The 20,118-nt window shown below is 44.4% G+C and overlaps 3 protein-coding genes across 5 annotated transcripts in view; all 3 read left to right on the top strand.

Moving 5' to 3' along the window:
- mtus2a (microtubule associated tumor suppressor candidate 2a) overlaps positions 1 to 10,229 on the top strand; it is a 49,033-nt gene extending 38,804 nt beyond the window's left edge. For 2 of the 3 annotated variants that reach the window (XM_042093703.1, XM_042093704.1), the window contains exons 6-15: positions 142 to 240; positions 1,653 to 1,894; positions 3,015 to 3,081; positions 3,292 to 3,506; positions 3,736 to 3,841; positions 4,078 to 4,151; positions 4,450 to 4,548; positions 4,766 to 4,885; positions 5,145 to 5,245; positions 5,639 to 10,229. In XM_042093703.1, the coding sequence (XP_041949637.1) occupies positions 142 to 240; positions 1,653 to 1,894; positions 3,015 to 3,081; positions 3,292 to 3,506; positions 3,736 to 3,841; positions 4,078 to 4,151; positions 4,450 to 4,548; positions 4,766 to 4,885; positions 5,145 to 5,245; positions 5,639 to 6,008 (1,493 nt within the window). In that variant the 3' untranslated portion in view covers positions 6,009 to 10,229. The remainder of the gene's footprint in view (positions 1 to 141; positions 241 to 1,652; positions 1,895 to 3,014; positions 3,082 to 3,291; positions 3,507 to 3,735; positions 3,842 to 4,077; positions 4,152 to 4,449; positions 4,549 to 4,765; positions 4,886 to 5,144; positions 5,246 to 5,638) is intronic. The other variant, XM_042093705.1, reaches the window with a different exon arrangement.
- Positions 10,230 to 12,808: 2,579 nt separating this feature from the next.
- Positions 12,809 to 14,401, top strand: LOC121709285 (insulin-like). Its single transcript, XM_042092525.1, has 3 exons — positions 12,809 to 13,184; positions 13,338 to 13,530; positions 14,102 to 14,401. The coding sequence occupies exons 2-3, from the start codon at positions 13,350 to 13,352 to the stop codon at positions 14,254 to 14,256; spliced, it is 336 nt and encodes a 111-aa protein (XP_041948459.1). The 5' UTR covers positions 12,809 to 13,184; positions 13,338 to 13,349; the 3' UTR covers positions 14,257 to 14,401.
- Positions 14,402 to 15,683: 1,282 nt separating this feature from the next.
- On the top strand, positions 15,684 to 19,284 carry LOC121709456 (solute carrier family 46 member 3). Its single transcript, XM_042092861.1, has 6 exons — positions 15,684 to 15,759; positions 16,025 to 16,262; positions 16,919 to 17,822; positions 18,151 to 18,234; positions 18,616 to 18,772; positions 18,968 to 19,284. Exons 2-6 carry the CDS (start codon positions 16,068 to 16,070, stop codon positions 19,071 to 19,073), a joined length of 1,446 nt encoding a protein of 481 aa, XP_041948795.1. The 5' UTR covers positions 15,684 to 15,759; positions 16,025 to 16,067; the 3' UTR covers positions 19,074 to 19,284.
- The last annotated feature ends 834 nt before the right edge of the window (positions 19,285 to 20,118 follow it).

Consider the following 20,118-nt stretch of genomic DNA (forward strand, 5'->3'; position numbering starts at 1 on the left):
GAGTGCAGTCACATTTTTTGTATTTCTGCAATGTCTTTCAATCTATGATTGTCTTTCTGCATATATATATAATTTATTGATGTGATGGAAATGGCATTATTTTGTGCTGAATTGCATATCATATAAATTGCTCATCCACAGCTTCTAAGAAGGAACTGCAGAAGAATTCAGAAATTGCCCGACCAGCTTTATCTTCCCCTAAACGACTAGCAGTGGTCTCCCCCAAACCTCAATCACCAGGTAAAAACATTAATAAACCATGTCCCTCTGCTATCCGGCATATTTAATAGAGTGATTCTTTAATCTCTACAAAGGCCCAGAGTTACAAAGGGAAACAGAAACACTAATTATCCCAGTCTGTTGACAGTGCTAGTGGGAGCACCTCTTTGTGGCTTATCCACTAAGAATGCACATCAGAAAGAACATTAGGACAAATGAATGCAGATACAGTATTTACTGGATTTTTGGGTATGTGTTTTTCCCACAAGACAAAAATGCTCACAATAAATCCAAAATCTACACAATGTTGTTGACTAGGTGGGAAACAGCATTCTATATTTTCATGTACTGTATGACACTTAGTTTGACTGGAACTGACTCAGGAAAAAGTAACGTCTGCCTACTCAATACACTGTTGTGAGATGTTTATCTCAGCATGTCCATATTCCTTTTTTATTGAAGAACCACATAGTGCTGAATATAGTGAATGTTAGGAGCAGCGTCAGTGGTGAAAAATAATGCTATGTTCTGTAATATAGTAAGTAAAGTAAGTACAATTTATTTTTACAGCACATTTGTGTAAATCAGGTTTATTAGCCAAGTATACTTGCATATACACATATATTTTGCATATACTATGTCTGTGTATACTTGAATGAATAATAATAAAATAAAAATAACTAAAAAATAAAATACATATACACATACATCTACACATTAAACAAAGAACAGCAGGACACAGCAAGCTAGCATAGCACATTAGAGGGTAGGGAAGGCCGGAGAGTACAGGTGGGTTTTGAGCCTGGATTTAAAAGCAGTGATGGAGGGGGTATAGATTTTATAGATGTAGTTCCAATATCCAGCACTACTACACCCTCTGTCACCTGATTCTTAGAAAATAATAGGAAGTGTGAATCAAACCTTGTTGGGCAGTATGGGGAATGAAATAATACATCTCTACAAGCAGAACCAATAACAGGGCTTTGACAAAATGTTCAGCCTCAAGAACTCAGCTTGATGGTCAAATACAATTACGATTCATTCACCAGCTGGTCAATTGCTGATCAGCCAAACTCATTGATATTGATTAGTCTGTGCTGGGGTCTGCTGTCTGCTGTCATGACCCAGAACTGTGATGGTCCAATGTCATTTCTGCTAAGTCCGCAGCTTTAGACATGGTGATGTGCATTTCCCCAAATCACACAAGTCTTTATTATATGGCTCCTTAGAATCATGCAGGAAGTTGCTTTAAACAGAATGGGCCAACGTTCAGATTTCTTTATATCGACTGCTGTCACTGGCTGTGGGGCTTGTACTTCTGATTCACATCTGTTCATCCTGTGGGGATTCATATCCCTATACTGACCGATGGGATACGCTGTACATTCTCTGTTACTTCATTACTGTTGCTGTCTGTCCACCCCCACCTCCAGTCCCCAGCAGACAGAGGCCCGTGGCGGCGGTCCAGAGGGTGACCCTCAGCACCTCCCCCAATAAGAATGCCCCGGAGCCGTCTGCTCCTCAGAAGGAGGGCCCGTCAGAGGAGGAGGTGCAGCGTCTGCAGGAGCGCTGCGAGGAGCAGGCCAGGCAGCTGGAGCGGATGCGTGCCGAGCTCAAGAAGACCACGCTGGGCCTGGAGGCCTTCGCCATCTGCACACAGCACCTGTGTCTGCAGGTAACCCACACACCAGCACAGCACCTGTGTCTGCAGGTAACCCACACACCAGCACAGCACCTGTGTCTGCAGGTATCCCACACACCAACACAGCACCTGTGTCTGCAGGTAACCCACACACCAGCACAGCACCTGTGTCTGCAGGTATCCCACACACCAACACAGCACCTGTGTCTGCAGGTAACCCACACACCAGCACAGCACCTGTGTCTGCAGGTAACCCACACACCAGCACAGCACCTGTGTCTGCAGGTATCCCACACACCAGCACAGCACCTGTGTCTGCAGGTAACCCACACACCAGCACAGCACCTGTGTCTGCAGGTAACCCATGCCCCACCTGGCCTTGCTGGGCTTTAAGACCTGAAATGGGCATTTATGTGGGGTTGTTGGGGGACATTGCGTGTGGGCACAAACATCAATAATTGCATTGAACGGGGATTGGGTCAACTTGTTATGAGCTCACTCAACCAGTAGACAATAAACCCAGCTTTTTCTTTAACAGTTACAAATGAGACAGGTTGCTTGCTGAATTCAATAGAAAATCTGCTTGGCCTGATTCCGAACAGAGATTCTGTATTTTCGCAGAAAGAGAAAACCTCCCAAGATCCATGCTGACAGCAGTCTCAGTGATATTAGATTAAAGGAATTTTTAACCCAGATAATGTCAGAATTGGATGTCTTAAACGGTTAATGAGAAGGCAGCGATAGGCAAGCGCCACTGCAGTGGGCTCAGGCAGAATACACATGGGCTTATTGTGGGCACACTGCCCCCTGCTGTGCAGGAGAAATACAGCAACACTCTTAGAACGGCATACTATGATCTATGATGATCTATGATGTAATGATCTTTCTGCTCAAGGTTCATATGAAAGCTCAAATGTTGGGGAAAATTTGCCAAAATGGTGCCTGTGTATTTGTGTTAATGTTTTTGTCCTTTATGAATCAATAATAGTGACACAATTATTTTCAGGCTTCTTGTTGTCAACAACTCATTATAATCTCTGTGTTACATATAATAAACTCATATCCTATGTATGAGTGCCTGAATCAGTAAATGATTGTATTTGTAGAAAGCTCTGCACAAATTAATTAGTAATTATATACGTTTACATTTCAGAGCCAGACAGCCTCTGAGAGGGAGAAGGAGCTCTCTCTGGAGTTGGACAGGATTAAGGATAAAGTGGGTGAGTGCCTCTGTGTGTGTGTGTGTGTGTGTGTGTGTGTGTGTGTGTGTGTGTGTGTGTGTGTGTGTGTGTGTGTGTGTGTGTGTGTGTGTGTGTGTGTGTGCACATGCGCCCAGGTGTAAGGTTGTTTTGTGAGTGTAATTGAAAATATCTCCTGAAAAAGTGTACTCGGTTATTTGTTTACTTTGTAAATGCCTGTATGTCCATCAGCCTGCAACAGGGAGCAGTTGGAGCACGTTCAGAAGGAGAAGGCTGAGCTCGAGCACAACTTCCACCAGGAAGTGCAAGGCCTGCAGGAGAAACAGGAGGCGGAGCTTGCGGCCCTGGAGGCAGAGCTTGAGAGCCGCCACTCATCCGAGCTGGAGCACATCAGGGCAGAGTATCAGTCTGAGGTGGAGGAGCTGAGGACGCAGCAGCAGGAACAGGTCAGTAGCTGACAGCCAAGAAATGGCTGTTTAACAGGGTTTTCTTATACGTGTAAAGTATAAGAGAAGATGGTCAAACATACAAGGTGGCAAGGTGAACCAAAGTATGAAATATGTGTGTGTGTGTTTGTGTGTGTGTGTGTGTGTGTGTGTGTGTGTGTGTGTGTGTGTGTGTGTGTGTGTGTGTGTGTGTGTGTGTGTCTGTTTCTGTGTGTGTCTCCCCCATTAGATTGCTGAGATGAGTGTGAATCATGCGTCTGCCATGGATGAGCTGAAGACCATGCAGAACTTCACCATGGCGACTCTGCAGGAGGAACACACCCGTACCATGAGAGGTGTGTGATGGAGAGGGGTTATGGGAGAGACCATGCAGAAATCCATACACACAAGAGAACAGCATGTCAGTGAAACTACAGTATAATGAATGTATTCGCTTTCCACTGTGCGTGGTGTGTGCTTGCATGTGTGTGTGTGTGCTTGCATATGTGCGTGTGTGAATGTGTGTGTGCATGTGTGCGTGCGTGCGTACGTGCGTGCGTGCGTGCGTGCGTGCGTGCGTGTGTTTACACAGACCTGAGGAAAGCCCATGAGCAGCAGAAGAGCAAACTAGAGGAGGATTTCCAGGAGTTTAGACTCTCACTACAGGTACAGCACTGCACGGGGGCTTTTTATCTTTTATTACATAGAATAGTGAAGAGAAATGAGTGGGGGAGGGGTGGGGTTCAGGAAATGACCTCAGGTCAGACTCGAGCCTGCGTCCCCATGGGCACAAATCCCATTGTTGGGATGACACACCAACACTACCACTGCACTACACTATATATGGCTCCCTCACTCATCTGGCAGACAGCCGGTCCTGTGGTGTGAATGTCCAGTATAAAAGGTATGCACCAGCCCCTGCTGTTTCTGGTCTGAGACCCTGTGTGTCGTTTGGCTTTGCCAGGACCAGGTGGACACCCTGACGTTCCAGAACCAGACCCTCAAAGACAAGGCCAAGAGGTTTGAGGAAGCGCTCAGGAGGAGCGCTGATGAGCAGATAGTGGTAATGTCTCACAGACTCACACACAGACAGGCAGACACACACACACACACACACACACACACACACACACACACACAAACACACACACACACACACACACACACAGTAAACAGTAAAACCAGCAAAATTACACAAATAGTACTACACCTTTTTGAGCATTTTGTTATATTGGTTTATTGGTGGTAGAGTGTCTAACAAAAGCTATACTGTGTTGTAGGATGCCCTAGCCCCTTACCAGTACATAGAGGAGGACTTGAAGAGTTTGAAAGAAGTTCTGGAGATGAAGAACCAACAGATTCATGACCAGGAGAAAAAGATTTCAGAACTCGAGAAAATGGTAGGCTCAAAATGACGTCCCTGAATGGTTCTTTTTTGGACAATCAGGTCATACAACATCCTTGCAGATCATTCAAAATGAAGTCTCTGAATGATTCTGTTTTAGTCTGAATTATAAGAAATAGAATATGTAACATCTGTCTAGATGATATTTACAGTAAAATAATTGCAGTTTGGCTCATATGGCTGGTATGTCAAGCAAGCATCTGTGGTTATTTAAGAATGTAATGGTAGGCTGTGTGTCTACTTTGCCCTTTGAGCAGGCCCATAAGAACGTGGCTCTGGAGGAACGGGTCCAAGTGCTGCAGCAGCAGAACGAGGACCTGAAGGCTCGCATTGACCACAACCTCACCATCTCCAGGTCAGGCCGCAGTCAAACGCTTCCACCTTAGCACAAAGTGGGATCACATTAGCCAGCGGCAAGCAGCAGGTTTCCTATTGTTCTCTATGGTTCGGCAGCGGAACCGTGGCAACGCTGGCGTAACGCTAGCATTGAACAAGCTGAGCATTGAACTTTCAAAGCGCAACACGAGCGTATTCAATTGACAAACCGTTTGTGTTGCTTAGGAACGAGATACAACTTATTATGGTCTGATCGTTGCGTTACGTTTGCCGCTGCCACTTGCCGCTGGCTGATGTGATCCCCGCCTAAGACTGTGCTTGTGTTGTGCTGCAGCTAACTGTAAAATAATCAACTGTGGCACTAAGTTTACCACGTCATCAGCTCGTCAACCCTGCTTGCGTGGTCTTGCAGGCATCTGTCGGAGGAGAACGCCACTCTGCAGGTGTCGGTGGAGAAGGAGAGCAACGAGAAGAAGCGTCTGAGCCGCAACAACGAGGAGCTGCTGTGGCGCCTGCAGATGTCGCCCTGCGCTTCGCCCAGCCACCGCGCCGCCACCGCCGCCTTCTTCCCGGCCTCCGCCGAAATCCCCCCATACACCTACTCGCCTGGCCCGGGGACCCCCGTCCACAGCTACTCGCCGGGACCCGCCACCCCCACCCACGGGTTCTCATCGGGGCACGGGACCCCCACCCACCGGGCTCTGCCTCTCTCTGGACCGGGCAGCCCGGTCCCCAGGTGCTCCCCCGCCAGAGCTCTGGCTCCCTGTGTCGACACACAGTAGTGGTGCGAGGCAGGAGTGTGTGAATGTGGACCGTACAGGTATACCTCCCATCCTCCCAGTGCTGACTCAAGGAGCTACGCTAACAGCATACTGCCAGACAGACCTGAGCTACCAGCTACTCTCTCAGTTCCTTTTTTTAATCACTTGATCACACAGAGCCCAGAGACAATGGTTTTCTATTTGTTTTATAGTCTGACTTTCAAGCAGTAAATAGGGTGAGAGAGAGACAGAGAGAGAGAGAGAGAGAGAGAGAGAGAGGGAGTCAGAGACTTGCAGAATAGAGTGAGAGAGGTAGAAAGGAGAAAGAGATAATTGTGCAGTTAAGACACAGAGTGCTGGGAGACTGGGAAATGAGAATGAGAGTATGAGAATGAGAGAGAGAGAGATTTATTTGTAGGATATTCTATCGCCTTGGTTGGGTGATTATAGTATTTATCAGTGGACATTTTAAACATTCCTCTTATGCTTTGGTCTTCCATGAGTTGCAGTGAAGACCTCCTCTCTGGTCTGCCTCCACTCAGGTCGTCTGGCATGAGACATCATCCTCTCTGTATTTCGTAAGTTTACACAAATACACACAAGGAACCAAGCACTGAGGATGTACTTACCTGTATTTAAATAGAAATTGTAATAATCTCAATGATTCTTTATGTTAGCCTTTGTATCTACAGTAAATGTATTTAATGCTTTCCTACTCTTCATGCATGTGCATTTGAAAGTCTTCCAGTCTTGTATGACCTAATAGAGTACTCTTTGTTAGATTGTTATCATAGATCAACGGTCAGTCAGATCTCACGTCTTCTGTATGCAGTCACCTCACAGAAATGCGTATAGAAAACACTTGGTGTGGTTCACTTTTAAATGACCTCTAGTCTTTGGTGCACAGTTCAAAGTCAACACAATAGCAGGGATGACGAAGCAGGGCTCTATGAAGTTAACTACTCTTAGATGTATTTTGGAAGTAGCAGCCGAGCAATACAGTAGATGTAGTCAGACACAAACCCTCTTCAAAGTTCTTCAGTGATGCTCTGAAGCCTAAGGCCTGCCTATACAGATCCATTCTGCTCCTGCTAGCCTATAACAGCCATTTACTTAAAGGAGTGTTGGTTCCTCACCAGTGAAAACACTTCCTTTGGCCATGGTGCTTCCTTTGAAGAATATAGGAAACTAATGCAGGTCCAACTCCAGCTCCCATATGACGACCAATGAATGGAGGCCAATGCTTCTTTTCTGCCCTATAGCTAACCAAAAGGAATGTACCAGCCTGTGGTTGAGCCTTAGCCTGGCTAACGCCAAACCTCATCTCATTGAGATGGGGTCTGGGAACTACACATTCATTTTCTCGTATTTGAGATGTGGTTTACGAATGCCCAGAGCCGTTTATTGGGCGCTACGAATGTCTATCAAATGCGTCTGTACGTAACTCATAACTGCTTCGGTGTGTTGTCATCGTCTTGCTGTCCCCCCTCTGTTCTGTGATTGGTTCCTTCGTGGAGGTGAAAACGAAGTCCATGGAATCCAGGCTGCCTAGCAGCGTGAATAAAATCGCGTGCGTAAGGCAGCATGGGGAAACCCAGGCTAGTTGAGCCTATGAACTTTGAGCTATATATTTCTGCACCGGCAACACTCTTGTTACCGTGAAACCCAGGTGGGGGATTTTGTAGAGAATGTATATTTCTGGAAATAAAATAATGAAATCCTGAGTAGAGAGGGTAGATGTTATGATACTACAACTTTCAGGGAGTTTTCTTCTTGTGTAGATGTAGCCAGTAGACACATAGCAGGCATTTTAGCCATGTTGATTTTCAATACAGGATAGGTTTCTCTGTAGCTTTTGGACTGATTTGACTGTGGTAGCTCATAGTTTTCATTGATTTATCTTTTTTTTTGTCCTAAAATCGATCATGGGATCATTGTAATAGTTTTAATTTATTACTGGCTATAAATACTGTATTTTCCAAGACAACTCCATTGTGATAACTGAATTAGTGTAATCATAATTTCTCATAGTGTCTGAAGAGTGTTGTTAGTGACAACACCATCCCCTGAATGTGACGCTATGATTTCTCAATTCCATTGAAATACTGTATTTCTACAGGGTACAACTATAGTTGATAGATGTGGTTACACCAACTTCTCAGTCCTCAATAAGGGGAATCCAAACACTCAGCTGAGCAGCTAAATGCCATGGAAAGGTTTCACTGGCATTCAGGAGTAGCCTATCATAACAACTCCAGTTGTATTCTCTGTAACACTTTACTTGACACAGCCCTTTTTACACTGTCAGGAGCATACTGTAGCACAAAGCACAGTGTCACACTAATGTTCAGGCTGAAATAATTATGTGGTTATTAGACACAACTGGAACCCAGTTTATCCAAACTCCAACTTTACCTCTTTAGCACAACCATGTTCTAGTAGTCTTTGTAACGCCATAGACTCCCATTGTACTTCACTTTACTATACTGTGTAGAGAGGGCTGTGTAGCATGAAGGGTTACTGTTTCCTGTTGTACATATCTGTATGAAATAAAAGGGTATTTGCTGCACTGTAATGTGAAGTTAACCTGAGGTAATAATTCATTGTATATGCTACTAGTTTGCAGACATTTGATCGTTAACTGTGAAGGAAGAATGTAATACAAGTCATTCACTGTTTGTAAGCATACTGTAGAGGATTTCTTAACTCTGTACAATAATCTAACCAATGGTTTGTAAAGAATGATTCCTAAATTAGAATGTGTTTTTGGGTTACATTTTTTATTCAATGTTTCTTCTTACTCTTTTTGAGTGAAATGTTTTTTTTTTTAGGGTTTTTTTTTATACACGTTAGCCTGAGAAGGGAAAACTACCAACTAGACACTCTGAATGACATTCAGTTCTCACTGTGATGCCTGGGCTTTTACATGTACAGCCCCTGAAGAACTGACTCCGACCCATTTGGACGCTAATGATGATGATGATGATGATGATGATGATGTGACGACAACAGCGACAGCAATGATTGTGACTGAAGAAAACAGAGCCATAATGAGTTAATATTCTGATGGGAGTCCTGATTCTAATGGTTATTATGAACAATGTTATATTGTGATGTGTAGCAATGAAGTTGGCCTAGTGTAACCATGAAGCATTCTTCAGTGTAGTTTTAGACTATTCATTGTTCATGACTCTATCTCAGATAGATTCCAAATGTAAAGATGAATTCATTACTAGATAGAACTCAAAACTACACAGATGTTTGTGTTTGGAAAGACATCATTGAAATGTTGAAAAATGGTTACACTTGGCATCCTGAAATCCATACTCTTTAGTGCAGTCAAATGTGTCATATTGCATTCAAAATTGCAAATGCCATGTTGAACATGTTGCTGAGTTTAAATACATGCATCCTGCAATGTCATTGGGGCTTGATGGAACATAAACCACTGCCATGCTAATACATTATACATTATGTATATCATTCGTCACAGTTCTCTGGTTATCAGCTAGGTTCATGAAATTCTGAATATGACATTCAAAGCCTCAGCAATGGATGAAGACATTTGAAAACACCTGTCAACCATCATCACCAATGAAAAACAAAATCCTAGGTTAACGCACTTCCCCCAAAAGAGGAGCTGCTTCCCTCTTCATTTATCAGTCTTTGATCTAAACAATACAATGTTAAACAACACCAACCCACAGTATATTTATATTACCTATTACCTACTACCTTGTGATGGACTTTCCAAGCAAATCTGACACTGTCCATATCTGGGTGCTTAATGTATAAACTGACCTTTTTCTGATCAGGTTCTGAGACTGCACTGAGTTGTTTGTCCTGTGGACATTTCTATGAACTACTGAATGTTAGCTCTGTTTATTCTTGCCATATATAGTATACAGGGCAGACTAGTTACACAGTAAATAGTACTAGAAGGGAAAGGGGTGGAGGGAGGGGGGTTGCTGAATGCATTTTTATGTATGTGAAATGTTTTCATCTAGACAGTATGTACTTTTTAGCTACGTACATATCATATGTAATCCGTACTATGTCTTAAAACGTCATGAGCAAATGCATGCTTGTCTACCTCTTTCTTCTATCCTACACATTTTCATCTCTTGTGATGTCCACATAGTAATGGTAGACTAGAGATTAAACTGAAGAATGGAAACCTGTATTTATAACTTTACACCTTTGTATGCACTTTTGGTAAGAGGAGTAGGTAATAAAACTTGTTGTAACAGTACAGGAGGGTGTTGAGTCTTTAATAAACTAGATGTATCACCATATGGTGTTGCCACCTGCTACTCAATGGAATTACAGTTTTTTCTGAGTGCTTAAGCACATTTTTTGTAACTATGGCTTTTTTTGCAAAACTCTACACATAAATGGCAAAACCTCTCACCCAATCAGCAAAACATTGTAGTTCTCTTGCAAAAGCTAACACACCTTGCTTAACTCTTCACACCTTCGTAAAAATGGTGTTTTCGTATCTAACAGTAAACACAAGCCATCACAATAGTAAGCACACAATGTGCCAACAACACACTGATGGTATGAATAAAAAACACATCTGGCTTTTGTTTTCTCTGTGCACAAGGTAGACTATGTCAGTTTGAGGTCATACTTTTGTCATAGTTCTGTAAACATACAGGGATCCCAACTTCAAGTACTAGTGTTTATTTACACACATCAAAACAAACACAAGTGTGTTTTTCCAAGTCAAAACACAAAATAGCATTTCACTGAGACAAAACAAATCAGTCTACATCGGGTCATCTCTCTCAAAATTCTGTCTACATCACATGCAATGTCCTAGTCCAAGGCACCGGGAAAAATATATTCTGGAATGGCGTATCCAGGCCTGACATGACAATATCCCCACATGTAGACTGTTTTTTTGTCTGTTTTTTTCTCTTCTCACTCTTCCTGCTCACTCCATCGTACCCATTGTACATTACCTGTGGCTTATTTATAGTGTTTAGGCTGATTGCAAAGTGAACTAATTATCTAAAACAGATTTCACATAAATAATAGCCATTGTGCCTACAGTTGTGCAAAGTGTGTGTTACAAAATTGCAAACTGAGTGCAAAGCAGTGTGTGTGGTTTTGCCATTTGTGTGTAGAGTTTTGCAAAAAAAGCCATAGTTACAAAAAATGTGTTTACAGTTTTTTCTGAATGCTTAAACACATTTTTTGTAACTATGGCTTTTTTTGCAAAACTCTACACACAAATGGCAAAACCACTCACTGAGTTCGCAAAACTAAAAGCACAAACACTGCTTTGCACTCAGTTTGCAATTTTGTAACACACACTTTGCACAACTGTAGGCACAATGGCTATTATTTACACTATTTTGCCAACTCTCTGGCACACTTTCTCATGTGAAAACTGTTTTAGATAATTAGTTCACTTTGCAATCAGCCTAAGCACTATAAATAAGCCACAGGTAATGTACAATGGGTACGATGGAGTGAGCAGGAAGAGTGAGAAGAGAAAAAAACAGACAAAAAAACAGTCTACATGTGGGGATATTGTCATGTCAGGCCTGGATACGTCATTCCAGAATATATTTTTCCCGGTGCCTTGGACTAGGACATTGCATGTGATGTAGACAGAATTTTGAGAGAGACGACCCGATGTAGACTGATTTGTTTTGTCTCAGTGAAATGCTATTTTGTGTTTTGACTTGGAAAAACACACTTGTGTTTGTTTTGATGTGTGTAAATAAACACTAGTACTTGAAGTTGGGATCCCTGTATGTTTACAGAACTATGACAAAAGTATGACCTCAAACTGACATAGTCTACCTTGTGCACAGAGAAAGCAAAAGCCAGATGTGTTTTTTATTCATACCATCAGTGTGTTGTTGGCACATTGTGTGCTTACTATTGTGATGGCTTGTGTTTACTGTTAGATACGAAAACACCATTTTTACGAAGGTGTGAAGAGTTAAGCAAGGTGTGTTAGCGTTTGCAAGAGAACTACAATGTTTTGCTGATTGGGTGAGAGGTTTTGCCATTTGTGTGTAGAGTTTTGCAAAAAAAGCCATAGTTACAAAAAATGTGCTTAAGCAATCAGAAAAAACTGTAAGCATTCAGAAAAAACTGTAAAGCACACTTCCCAAGTCCTCTCCAAGCCCCACTCCTGCGCCCAACACCTGCAACTGTGAATCACGCCCCACAAGATCTCTCTGTCCTCTGCTCCTGTTACTCTTTGTAAATCCATAGCCTTACGTGTTCTCCCCTTGGTTAGCACCTGAGTGTTTGTATTGAGTTTGCGTGAATGTATACACTTGCTTGAGAGCTTGTAACAATGCTACTGAACAATATACACAGTCCAAACTGCCTGATATACTTGAACGTGTGTGTGTGTGTGTCTGTGTCAAACTGTGCCTGTGTGCGTGTAGCAAGTGTGTGTGTGTGTGTGCCTGTGGGTACATGTGAGTGACATTGGTGGTGAGTGAGTTAGTGAGGTTCCCCTTGTGTGCTCTGCCAATGTGTGTATGTGAGTGTGTGTGTGTGTGTTTGTGTATGTGTCTATATATCTATGTGTGTCTGTCCAAACTTGTATGCACTGCACTGTGTGTGTGTGTGTCTGTGTGTGTCGGTGTGTGTGTCGGTTTGTGTGTGTGTGTGTGTATGTGTGTGTGTGTCAGTGTGACAATGTGTTTGCCTGTGTGTATATACCACGTAGGCTACTATAGGTGGAAAGAGAAAAGATGTCAAGAAAAACAAAAATAGAACCTCCTGACCAGTGTGCATCTCCTGTCCTGTGGGCCTACACATGGACTGTTAGCCCACAGCACATGAAACCTCAGCCCATGACTCCGCCAGCCACGCCACTCTAGGCTGAGTGTTAGCCATGACGATGCAATCCAGCGCACATCCAGGCATCGCTCTCAGTGCGCACTCAGGTGCTTCACCTTTGACATGACTAATGCGGCGCGACGCCCTAATGACACAAATGCACTAAATGGGCCGCACGATTTGCGTCCAACGGGGGCACTTATCTAATCTGATGGCTGTTTGCTCATTCTGCTCTTCTTTTCCGCTGACCTGGGAGGAAAAGGTTGACAGCTGGACGTATATAAGGTCAGGGCGACTGGTGTTCATCCTCAGCCTTCTCCATCGCCATCTGCATCTCCATCTTCACCCAGAAGAACACCTCCATCTCCAACTCCCTCGCAGGTGAGGTTCCATCACTTATTCTCTTTTAGAGTACAAGAGGTTAGAATGTAACTTTTAGGTTATGGCATGTCTCGTCTCGTCATGTCTGTATGTTTTGCTTTTTAACTTACCTGTTGTAATTAAGGAGTTTGCTGGTGTGCTTGTGTGTGACAGCCCACCGTTGCCATGGCTCTCTGGCTCCAAACAGCTGCTCTGCTTGTCGTGGTGGCTCTGTCAACCACGGGCACTGATGCCGCCACCGCCCAACACCTGTGCGGGTCGCACCTGGTGGATGCACTGTACCTGGTGTGCGCAGACGAGGGCTTCGTCTACAAGCCTACAAAGAGAGCTGTGGACCCCCTCCAGGGTAAGACAAACTAGAGACTGAAAGAGAGAGGGAGAGAGAGAATCAAACACCAGGGGCAGAATAAAAGAAACAGAAGAAGAGGGAAAGATAGAAAGAGAGAGAGACAAAGATAGAGAGACTGGTTGGAGAGAAAGAGTTGGAGATTGAGACAGAGAGAGCGAGAACGAGAGCGATGGAGAAAGAGATAGAGAGAGAGGGATGGTGTGGAGTGAGAGATACAGAAAAGACTTGTACAGAAGAATGAATAAATAGGATACTGGGATTCTAAATACTCTGAGCACATGTTGAGGCTCATGAGAACCAGATCTCTAGCATGCCAATGGTGACCACTGAATAACACATTCTACTTACAGTAGCACCGACAGTGGCACTTCTTGCACTTTCCATTTTATCAGATAATAGTGAGTGAAGTACTGTGTGTGTGTCCTAGTCTTGGCCATTTCAAATATGCATGAGTGTATGTTTTTTTTTTTTATTGTTTCCTAGTCTTGTCAATACAATTTCAAATATTAACATGGTCCATTGACTGTCAGACATTTGAAAATGAAAAGGCCTTGTTTTGTCCTGTTAGGATTCCTGCCTCCAAAATCTGGCCAGGAGAATGAGGTGGGAGAAACCATTGTCTCGAGGAGGGGGGTTATGGGAGATGGAATTGTGCAGCAGTGCTGTCACAAACCCTGCAGCATCTTCGAGCTTCAAAAGTACTGCAGCTCGTTCCACAACTGAATCCCCCTGAGCAAGGAGAAGCACGCGATGAAAAAGAAGAGTGCGAATGGCCTTTTCACTAAAAATTGCCTTTTCAATGGGAGCTTGAGTCATTAGAAAAACTATGCCTGCCATTTAATAAAGCTTTTTGTTATTGATCATTTCAGTTGTGTCAATAGAGAACGAGGTTTGTGTGTGTATGTGTCAATGGATAAAAGGATGGGGCTGGGGGTGGTGGTTAAAAAAAAGTTATGTTATGAGAGTGTTATGAGGATAGTGGAAGATCCAGCCAGGGTTAATAAACCCTGATTTACATACCCAAATCAGTGCAAAATGTAAGTGTAAACACAAACACAAATGTAAACACAAATACAACAACACAGACATAAAACAAACCAATGAACCTCGATCCACACCACCAAGTCAAACATCATGTCACATCACGGGTGCTGCTCATAAATAAAAAGTAAGTCATCTAAATATTAAACATACCACAATAGACTATTGTGTTGCATTGTTATCAATCACTGAGCGAGAATATGTAATACTTTGTTGACTAAGAGTTCCAGGAGTAGGGTACCCTGGGAATCCAGAGTTCTCGCAGAAGCATTTGCTCAGCGAGAGACTCTGGCAACGAGTAATGATGCGCGTAACTTTTACCCCTTGCATTGCGGGGAACCAATCACATCTGTGTATCTGATATAGGCGGGCCAGAGGCGAGCTAAACAGATGACAGTCGTAGTGTTATCCAATTGCTTCAAAGTCCGGAATCAGTCCGTTAACATTGGTCGTAGTGTTATCCAATTGTGTGCAGTGAGATTTTCAAATACATGCTTGGTCCCGCCCCTCGAGTTGGGCCATTACATTATTCGTGGCCAGATCCTTAATCTTTCATATTTAGGTCTGGAATCTCCAGGCTAGGAGTAGGGTATGGAGAGAACTTAGAAAGTGCTTTATTTTCTATGCATAGCAGACGGCAACACCATGCAGCAGTCATACCATTCATGTTACTAATGTGAATACAGTAGTTACTCTTCTCTGCTCTTTGGTGTGGCATAAAATGAGTTATCTAGCAAGCAATTGGTCATGAATTAACACCTTTGTTATCACAACGAGCTGTACCACATCGAGTTGGGATGAGGAGATACTGACAGAAGCTTTATTTTGAGTTGAGCTATCGCTTTAATGTGAGAGCCTTAAACACCCATGGGAAAAGTTATCCATTTTCTATTCCCGCCTCTCTCTTTCTCTCTCTCTCTCACACACCCACCCACACACCCTCTCTCTCTCCCTCTCATTCTCACACCCCTCATGGGTATACACGTTTGGGGATTAGCAGACTTCACAAACAATCAGGAAGTGATGGTGGCTGCCAGGTCTATCTGGACCAGTCGACCACAGTACGTATAGCTACAGTATTTACAGTGCCAGAATACTCCCACCTGGCTTTTGCTTCACAGGTCAGAAAACACATTTACAACAAGACAAGTGGACATGGAAACCTTCCCCTGACCTACATCTCAGGTAAGGACTTGCTGGATGTGTTCCTCTGTAGACCAACAATAGCAGCTCTTTTACTCATGATCCTCTTACTGGAGAACCTTCCAGCTCCGTTGTGTCACCAAATTTGTTTGAATAACCAAGCATTTAGGTAATGTTGTTTTTCATTTATATCAGTTGATAAGGCTTAACTTTTAGAGACACTCAGGAATGTAGTTTTCACATATTTCACATAATGTGATTCAGAGCTCGGTTCCTGATAGCTGTTTCACAACTGTTTTGGTTTCAGCACCACCATACTGCAACCGCCACACACAACTGTGCTGTCCAAAATGGGCCGTGTGTACCTGATCGAGCCCGTGGTCAGCGTGTACTCCTTTGGCATGTTCATGACCTATCCACTGGTCCAGCAGTACGTGTATCGGCGCCAGTGGGAGAGGATCATAGGCTCTCCCTACCCGACTGAGCTCAACAACACTTCACGCTGCGGAGGAGCCAACCTGAGCAACCAGAGCACTCAGCATGGGGTAAGATGAGCAGGAGAGAGAGAGAGGGAGAGAGAGAGGCAGGGAGTGGGGAGGGTAGAGAGAGAGAGAGCGAGAGAGAGGGGAACAAAAAGATTGAAGACTGAAAAGCTTAAAATAGAAAGCTATTGTTGAAAGGCGCTTTGAATTCGTCTTACTGGGCCTAAGAGGGGAACTGGTTTTTATTGTAGTAGGCCTGTACGTAGGTAAGGTTAATTGTAGGTTTTCAATTTCTCTCACACAGTGTGTTATTTCCACTTCATCTTCTCTCTCATTTCCCTTCTTTCTTTGTCTGTCTCACCTTCTCAACTCTCTCATCATGTATGTTTGTCCGGTCTACTGACAGGTTGTTTTACAGTCATTGTCTTCTTTCATTCATCTTTTGCCTTAAGGCGCTTTCAGATAAGAAACTGTATGTGCTATGCTCACATCTCTGTTCAGCGCAAAATACTAGTCGCCACCGCACACTGTCGTCAAAGTTCAACAATGTTTAATTTTGACCGCTGTGTGTGCAATTGTTTGCTGCTGAATGGCTTGCATCGTGCAAACTATTGAAAATAATGGGTTTCAGTGCTCATTGGTGCCATTGTGTAAGACATCAAAAGCATGTTTTTCACCGTTCCCTCTCTGTTGTTTTATTCAATCAGGCCCAGCTCCAGGCTGTGCAGAGGGAGACGTCTCTCTTCCTCCTCCACAGCGAGCTCTCCTTCCTCTTCCCCAGCCTCGTAATGTCTCTAATGCTCCTGGCCTACAGCGACTTCCACGGCCGCAAGGTGGCCATCGTGCCGCCCCTGCTGGGCGACATCCTGTTCACGCTGGCCTACGCCACCGTCAGCCGCTACTCGCTGGACCTCGGCTACCTCCTGGGCGCGGCGTTCGTGCGCGGGCTCTCGGGGGGTCCCTCGCCGCTTTTTGGCGCCTGCTTCGCCTACGTGGCGGACCGCTGCGACGGGGGCGAGGCCGAGGGGAAGTCCGGGAGGAGGACGGCGCGCATGGCCTTGCTGGAGATGCTGCTGGGCATGCAGTCGGGCTTGGCTTCCATAGCCACGGGCTTCTACATCCGCCTAGCCGGCTTCACCTGGCCCTTCCTGACCGTCACTGCGCTCCACATCCTCGTGCTGGCCTTTGTGCTCTTCGTCCTGCGGGAGTCTCTGGTCCCGGCCCAGCCGGCGCCCTTCACCTCCTCCCAGGTCCGCGCCTCGCGGCTGGGGACGGTGGCGTCGCGGCTGCGCGGGGTCGGGCGGCTCTTCTCGGCCGGCCCCAAGCGACGCGGCCCCCTGCTGGCGCTGGCACTGTGCGCCTTCGCCTTCTACAACGTGGTGACGCTGGGCGGCATGTCGCTCTTCATCCTGTACGAGCTGAACGCGCCGCTCTGCTGGGACGAGGTGATGGTGGGCTACGGCTCTGCGCTCTCCTCCACCATGTATCTGGGCAGCTTCGCCGGCGTCCGGCTGCTGTCCGGTTACCTTGCCGACATGTGTGTGATACTTCTGGGGCTTGTGTCACTCGCCGTTGGCTTTGTCATGGCCGCCTTTGCCAAGACCACCCTGCTCATGTATCTGGGTAAGATCAACTGGGGTCGACTGGAGCAGGAGCAAGGGGCATAGCAAGTGTCCAGTGCAGGCCAAGGGTCCAGGAACATCTCAGGCATTATAGGCCTAATAATATCTAAAAAAAAATGTATGCAGGGCCTAATATTTCTACCTACACCCCTTGCTTAAGTGGGGAGCCCTAAAAGATTCGGAGGGACGTAGTGCCTGACAAGGTCCCTGAATTGTACCACTGTGTGTTACAGTGACAGGGTCCCTGAATTGTTATTAAATTGTACCACTGTGTGTTACAGTGACAGGGTCCCTGAATTGTTATTAAATTGTACCACTGTGTGTTACAGTGAGGGTCCCGCTGCTCCTGTCAGTCATGCCTTCACCACTGATTCGCTCCATGATGTCAAAGATGGTCACCAACTCTGAACAAGGTAAAGTCAACATTTGATTCAAGAGAAAATACACAACTTGTTTGCACCACAATCTGCATACCTGCAAAATGGTTCTATGGATTTAGGATAGAGCTGGTCCTGGTGATGAGTGGGCTCTTTAGTAACCACATGCAACAATACGCCTGCATCCACATTATAACTGTGGTAGATGTCATACCTGTCCACACAACTTGAGCAGTCATGAAAGGTTTTACTGTCATTTCTTATGACACTACCTCAACACAAACAATGTTTGGAAAAGGAAAGTGTTGAATTGTTCATCTCATAACCCTATGTGTGTGTTGACTACTTCCTAGTTAGCATAAATATTGTTATTATGGTCTTGTCTCTCTCACTCTATCCTCGAATTTGCCATGCCAGGGGCTGTGTTTGCGTGTGTGGCCTTCATGGAGATGGTCAGTGTTGGTGTGTCCTTCCCCACGTTCAGCAGCCTGTACGCGGCCACCGTCTCCTGGTTCCCTGGCTTCAGTTTCCTCCTGGCGGCGGTCATCACCCTGGTCCCCGTCACCTTCATCTGGTGAGTAGGCCACAGGGCTTACAGGTGCAGTGCGACAGTATAAGCCATCAACATTTCAGGAGAAAACACTACAAGCTGTTTCAAGTTTCAAAGATCGCAAACATTGCACAAATTGAGTTGAATTGAATAATAAGCATACTGACAGCATAATAATGTTGTAATCAACTGTGTGTGTATGTGTGTGTGTGTGAGCAGCGCTGTACGTCACCTGGAGAGGGCCATCCCTGAGGACACCAATCAGCTTATTCCTGATGACCCAGAGGAAAGCCTGTCTTTTCCACAACAGGAAGTGAGGTCATGAGGTCCTGTTTCAAAGTTGGTTCAAGGATGGTTTGATGGCAGCATACATCTTTTACTGCTAAGCCTTTTCAATCTCCGCCTTAAAAATATGTTTACACAAGAGGAAAGACTCTGAGGAATCTGAAACTATGCTCCATATACTGTACATATTCTTACTTGATACTGACATACATGTATATCAACATAAATAGGATATGTAGACAAAATCAGGTATGTATTTAGGTGCATACATAAAAAATATAGTTCACATAACAATTCTTTATCACATTTTAAATAGTCTCAAGCACTGTACATTATGCACTAATATAAATCCATCACCAGATTCAGTCTCTGATCTTGACCTCTTCCTTGCACACCCCATTGAAATTGATACAATTGAAAAGCTTTGGATCAGAAAAAGAAACAGGTCTGGACATATAACCAAGAGTGCCACTGCCAGGTGGAGGGGGCATGTCCCACAGGAGCAGGATGTTGGAGCACTGAGGACACAGCTGTAACGTCAGATCTGTAGACCAGGAGCTATGGTCACTGGTCAGTCACTGTGGTAAGTTCTCTGGTTTCGACTTCACACGGTGAGGCAGCATTCAGCAGTTCTGCCATTCTCAGCAGGAACCATGCAGTGGCAGGAAGATCTTAGATGGGTGCCTATTCAGCCATTTTGAGAATCTAGGTTAAACCCATTTTGTTTTCATCAAAGAAGTCATAAGGCCTGCACTGTGCAATGCCAAGACTTCACTGTGGCTTTACTGTTTAGTTTACTGGGCCATACTTTATCTGGATGGTGTACTATGGACAGATGTTAAAACTAATAAGTATACTTTATGGTTGAGGTTAAGGGCTGGGTTTGCATAAGGTGATGTTTAAACAGTTGGAAAGACTAAACTTGAATTTGAACAAACCAGCATCTGTCCAAATAAAGGGTTGCCATTAACTACACTGCATGTTCCCTCTTTTGTTTTTGCCTTCGATTTATAAATTGTATGTAAATGTGATGTTATGGTGTTTATTGTTTTCTGTCTTTAAATTCTCTTCAATCCATGAATAAA

The sequence above is a fragment of the Alosa sapidissima genome, chromosome 5 (genome assembly GCF_018492685.1).
Source record: "Alosa sapidissima isolate fAloSap1 chromosome 5, fAloSap1.pri, whole genome shotgun sequence".
In the NCBI taxonomy this organism is placed as follows: Eukaryota; Metazoa; Chordata; class Actinopteri; order Clupeiformes; family Clupeidae; genus Alosa; species Alosa sapidissima.